At 41.3% G+C, this 6,349-nt stretch overlaps 1 protein-coding gene across 2 annotated transcripts in view; it reads right to left on the bottom strand.

Moving 5' to 3' along the window:
- Positions 1-139: 139 nt before the first annotated feature.
- The window catches only part of kcnj6 (potassium inwardly rectifying channel subfamily J member 6), a 28,969-nt gene continuing 22,759 nt past the window's right edge, over positions 140-6,349 (bottom strand). For both annotated transcript variants that reach the window (XM_022195059.2, XM_022195058.2), the window contains exon 3: positions 140-1,299. In XM_022195059.2, coding sequence (XP_022050751.2) covers positions 947-1,299 — 353 coding nt within the window. In that variant the 3' untranslated portion in view covers positions 140-946. The remainder of the gene's footprint in view (positions 1,300-6,349) is intronic.

Here is a 6,349-nt window from a genome sequence, read left to right as displayed (position 1 = left end):
TGGAATCGGAGGCAAAAAGTTTAACAGTTTTATCAACCAAAAATGGAAATACCTTGAAATTATACTTAAATAAATGTCTGGTCCAGTGGTGTAAAAAGTGACGTGGCAACTTCAGAAAAGAAGAAAAAAAACAAAAGTCTCATGGAGTGCATAATAAGCAACTTACTGTTTATTTATTGTAGATACTGTTAGGTGACATGTGAGGGATTCCTGGAGACCGAAATAGCGACTAACTTTCTCCACCAGAGGCCTCCAGTGTGCAAAAGTGACAAAATGCAGTTTTAAAGGGCCATAGTCTGAAGTCAGTCGGCTGTAAACAGCGAGTCATGGCTTCCTGTAGTTCTACTTTAAACAAACATTTAGCATTTGGGGAAGTATTTGTCATTGGTTTAAACTAGAGTTTGCATCCATTGAGATGTACGTTTTCCTTGTAGCGTTATCGTCGTACAGTATATACACAATACAAGATAAAGTAACTGCAGGTAATGTTTATACATGCTTATATATTTCTGAAAAACAAATAATGAAAGCTTTATACATACAGTAAGGCAGAGAATATATACAGGACTAACCTAAAGGAAGTAGTATCAAACATCTGTCAAATATTCACACGGCAACAAAACAAAGAATTCAAAACGTTTTATAGTATATACAAAAATACTTATGCAAATGCCCCTAGGAATATCTTAATAGAAAAAATAATAGGAATCTCATCAGGAGGACATCACATTAGATTGAAACATGCACTTGCCGCAGAGGGTTTGGAGTCCAGCGGTGGGCCGCATGTCTACGTGTTGAGTTGTTTTTGGGGTGGATCACTGAGAAAAAGCGGTTCTTGGTGCAGGGGTTCTTGGTCTACTGTGCTCGTTGGTCCTCATTGTGCGGTTCCCCCCCCAGCAGGAGACCTACAGTCCAGTCCGGTGACCTCCAACGGACCTCCTACTGGCTACACTTTGGACTCGCTCTCTATGTTGGCAATGTCCCCGTTCCTCTCGGTCTGCTGGCTCTTGCTCTGGGGGTCCAGGCCGGTCTTGGTCTCCTGACCCTCCTGCTCGGACTCCGGCAGCCCCTGCTGGCTCAGCTTGCTGGCCAGCGACCAGGTGAGGGGCAGGCGGGCTCGGTTGGCCATGTCGGCCAGCTCTTTGGCACTGCAGGTGGGTGTGTTGGTCTCGTAGATGTCGTGGAAGCTGTTGTAGTCGACCTCGTAGAAGCCGTCCTCCAGCGTCAGGACGGGCGTGAAGCGGTAACCCCACTTTATCTCCCTGCTGACGTACGAACTCCTGGCCTGACATGTCATACCTGTGGAGAAGACAGGAGGAAGAGGTTATAGACGTATGTATGTATGTATGTATGTATGGATAGATGTATGTATGTATGGATGGATGGATGGATGGATGGATGTATGGATGGATGGATAGATGGATGTATGGATGGATAGATGGATGTATGGATGGATGGATAGATGATGTATGGACGGATGTATGGATGGATGTATGGATGTATGCATATATGTATGTATGTATGTATGTATGGATATATGGATAAATGGATGGATGTATGCATATATGTATGTATGTATGTATGTATGTATGTATGTATGTATGTATGTATGTATGTATGTATGGATGGATGGATGCATGTATGTATGTATGTATGTATGTATGTATGTATGTATGGATGGATGGATGGATGGATGGATGGATGGATGGATGGATGGAGACTGTTGGTCTCTGATGGCTTCACGGTTTTGTTGAGGAATCAGAATATTTTTTTGTTTATCAAAGAATCAGATTAGATCAAACTGTTTTTAAGTGTAGAATAAATGACTTTAATAAAATCTCACAATTTTAAGTTTAGATTTGGTGGATCTTTATGCCAGAACTTCACACCACAGAAGAGTCGCTCAAGGACGTCTTGAAAGTTGAAATCTGCTGATCTGTTCTGATTTCACAGTTTGCTTTCTGGCTCTGATCAATGGTGTAATTTTGGTGATTTACAAAAAAAGACAACAAGTCTTTAAAACCTGCTGGTGGGTTCTGGGCTTCAGAGGCCACATGGAGATGTTGCACTGAGTATGTTCATCTAACATTTCCATAAAAAAACAAACATTAGTTAAGTCTCCATTTACAAAGCTGGCAGCCTGAAAATGTCTATTGATGAAAAAGTGACATATTTTTGGCCATATCTTAAAAATATAATCGCATACAACTGAATAATTCTTGACAAACTGTAACCTAAACTCTTCTTTCCAGTGTAATCTGTGCCGACTACAGTTAGCTAAATAACCCAACCCTGACATTGCCCATGAGGTTTTGTTTTTAGTCTGTATTTATTCACATTTTTGCACCATTATTACTCAGTAAGCTCTCAGCATCTCCCTTTTTCATCTCTGTAGAAACAAGTATTCCTGTTTTCCTTTCATCTTGACAAAAAACTTTAAAAACAAGATGATTCTCTTGGAAGTCCTGCAGCTACGAGGATCTTCGTTTTTCCTTCGATCACTCAGCAGATTCCTGTGCTGAGTGTTTGTTTGACATCTGAGAGTAAACGAGATCCTCTGGAAGCGTAAATCACACTGAATCTAAACGACGTGACCGAGTTGTGACTCAGAGGAGAGGTGTGATCGTGACACACATCGGAGAGACGGATAGATTTCAGCTGAGCTTCTCTTCCTGTCGTACGTCTTTGAACCCCTTCTTGCACTGAACGCCTGGTCGTTCTTGCTGTCCATCTACCCTCCCTCGTCCTCTCTAAGGGTCTCCTGGGGATCAGAGGTCCATCCTTCACTCTGATCCATTATCCCCCTCACGCATTTTATCCTCAACTTTCAAATCTCTGCAATCAGGCGCTTTTAAACAACATTACGAGTCGTCAAACTGAAGTGAAATAACTAACTCGCTGATGCCTCCACCTTTCACCTCGCTTCAACTCCTCGGTGGAAATAATCAGCAGCATTTCAAGTTTTCAGGCAGCCGGCTGTACAGAGATGACAGCTCAGCCCTGTTCTCTGCCTCCTCAGGCAGAACAATCATTTCTCAGGTGGAAAGGTTTCTCCAAAGCCGGTCACCGACGCTGTTTATTCCATGAGTTGCTCTAATAAAGCTGCTGGTTCGCTGTGAAATGCTTAATGCCTCCTACAGGATGAATTTTAACAGCTTTAATTATCTTCAGACTTTTCATCCAACAACATCTTCAGGTCAACATTTTGGCGCTGCAGCCAAGGACTTTCTCTTTTCTCTTTGTTTCCTGTCTGCTGCTCTGCCTTCTCATCCAACAAACACTAAATCCCTGTAAATCTAAACACATCCTCACTTCTTCAGCTTTGAGTTTGGTGCTAATTAGCTGCACTCCTAAGTGGTGAAAAGTAAACGAAGATTATGAATACTGTACAAATTAGCGTGTTAGCATTCACGTAGAAGCAGCGCTGCAGCTAATTAGAAGTCTCTCTCTGCTGTATTTATGACAAAAGGATGCACTTAAAGATGATGAAGGTAAATAGAAGCTGTGCTACCGGATACATGAGGAAGTTTAATTTGCTCTGAAGAAGTTTACAATTATTAAAGTTTGTTCTTAAAGTGTCCACAAGAACCATAGACTCAATTTATTATATAGATAGATAGATAGAGTGGATACGGAAAGTTTTCAGACCTCTTGAAAGTTTTCTCACTCTGTGTCATTGCAGCCATTTGCCAAAATCAAAAAAGTTCATTTTATTTCTCATTAATGTACACTCAGCACCCCATCTTGACAGAAAAAAAACAGAAGAGTAGAAATGTTTGCAAATTTATTAAAAAAGAAAAACTGAAATATGACATGGTCAGAAGTATTCAGACCCTGTGCTCAGTATTGAGTAGAAGCTCCCTTTTCAGCTCGTACAGCCATGAGTCTTCTTGGGAATGACGCAACAAGTTTTTCACACCTGGATTTGGGGATCCTCCGCCATTCTTCCTTGAAGATCCTCTCCAGTTCTGTCAGGTTGGATGGTGAACGTTGGTGGACAGACATTTTGAGGTCTCTCCAGAGATGCTCAATTGGGTTTAGGTCAGGGCTCTGGCTGGGCCAGTCAAGAACGGTCACGGAGTTGTTGTGAAGCCTCTCCTTTGTTATTTTAGCTGTGTGCTTAGGGTCATTGTCCTGTTGAAAGGTGAACCTTCGGCCCAGTCTGAGGTCCTGAGCACTCTGGAAGAGGTTTTCCTCCAGGATATCTCTGTACTTGGCCACATTCATCCTTCCTTCAATTGCAACCAGTCGTCCTGTCCCTGCAGCTGAAAAACACCCCCCCACAACACGATGCTCCCACCACCATGTTTCACTGTAGGGATTGTATTGGGCAGGTGATGAGCAGTGCCTGCTTTTCTCCACACATACCGCTTAGAATTAACACCAAACAGTTCAATCTTGGTCTCATCAGACCAGAGAATCTTATTTCTCATAGTCTGGGAGTCCTTCATGTGTTTTTTCAAACTCTATGAGGCTTTCATGTGTCTTGCACTGAGGAGAGGCTTCCGTCGGGCCACTCTGCCATAAAGCCCCGACTGGTGGAGGGCTGCAGTGATAGTTGACTTTGTGGAACTTTCTCCTATCTCCCGACTGCATCTCTGGAGCTCAGCCACAGTGATCTTTGGCTTCTTCTTTACCTCTCTCACCAAGGCTCTTCTCCCACCATTGCTCAGTTTTCCTGGATGGCCAGGTCTAGGAAGAGTTGTGGTCGTCCCAAACTTCTTCCATTTGAGGATTCTGGAGGCCACTGTGCTCTGAGGAACCTTGAGTGCTGCAGAAATTCTTTTGTAACCTTGTCCAGATCTGTGCTTTGCCACAATTCTGTCTCTGAGCTCCTTGGGCAGTTCCTTCCACCTCATGATTCTCATTTGCTCTGACATGCACTGTGAGCTGTAAGGTCTTATATAGACAGGTGTGTGCCTTTCCTAATCAAGTCCAATCAGTTTAATTAAACACAGCTGGACTCCAATAAAGAAGCAGAACCATCTCGAGGAGGATCAGAAGAAATGGACAGCATGTGAGTTAAATATGAATGTCGCTGTAAAGGCTCTGAATATTTCTGACCATGTGATATTTCAGTTTTTCTTTTTTAATTAATTTGCAAAAATTTCTACATTTCTGTTTTTTTCTGTCAAGATGGGGTGCTGAGTGTACATTAATGAGAAATAAACTGAACTTTTTTGATTTTGGCAAATGGCTGCAATGACACAGAGAGTGAAAGGTTTCAATGGTCTGAATACTTTCCGTATCCACTGTAGATATATAGATAGAAAGAACCAGGAAGTCCCATTGAGATTAAAAATCTCTTTTGCAGGGAGACCTGGCCAAGGTAGCAGCCGTACGAAATTTGAAAAAGTCATATAAAACAGATACATGAAGCGTGAATAAACAGTAAACGGTTAAACAATTAAACAGATCGACAACTATTCAAGGACAGTGACCTCTCAAGAAAAACACTGACATTCCTCTTTCACTGTTTTCTTTATGATATTCTCAAACTTATAAATGGATATGAATTCAGAGCATCAACATAAAGACCGATGACGTACCACCACTTACTCCCATTGTACAACCGTGAAGCTAAAACATCTCATTGAACTGTCACGAACTAAGCTAAAGCTTGTAATATTTTATTAAAAACCACTATTAAAATGAACAATCTGCAATAAATTCTCTAAAAAAACTAAAAATTTTGCATTCAGATGGGACCAACAAACACTGAGGGGTTACTGGGCTGAACTGCAGGCTGTGCTTAAGCAAAAGTATGCAAACAAATGAAAGCAATTAAGAGGAAAATAAAACATATTTGATCAAAAAAATAAATGCAGCATGGCTCATGAACAGTACACAGAGAAAAGGTCTGTAGAGGCTGTAAAAATACAAGAATTTAAGTATTTATAGGAAGTACAGTCACTGTTTTTGGTAAAGCCTGTTTCTGTATGGATTAAGGGTTAGGATTAGTAATAAATAATCAAAGAAATTAAATCTTTTTTCTCTGTTTTTATGATTCATGACTTTCTAAATTTGTTATTCTGCACAAAAGACAGTTTTTCGTTCTGAATGCTTTAATTCATGGTTGTGTTTTTTCCACAGAGGTGCAGGATTTTATACTGCAGTGAAAAATGACACCACAGTGAGTAAAAAAAGCAGAACTAGAGTTAAATAAGTCGTGCGTCTAAACGTTCTCCCGTATCATGTTCCCAATAACCAAATTTCAAGAAGTGAAATTAACCACGCCGTCCTCTGTCTCCTCCTGTAAGACATCCATGAACATGAGTTCATCAGAGCTCGCTGCCGTCTCTCCATCGTCGCTAATCTGAGCACATTTCCTCCACAGTCGGTTAACTGG

Source organism: Acanthochromis polyacanthus, chromosome 17, assembly GCF_021347895.1.
Source record: "Acanthochromis polyacanthus isolate Apoly-LR-REF ecotype Palm Island chromosome 17, KAUST_Apoly_ChrSc, whole genome shotgun sequence".
NCBI lineage: Eukaryota > Metazoa > Chordata > Actinopteri > Pomacentridae > Acanthochromis > Acanthochromis polyacanthus.
This window is presented reverse-complemented; position numbering and strand designations above follow the sequence as displayed.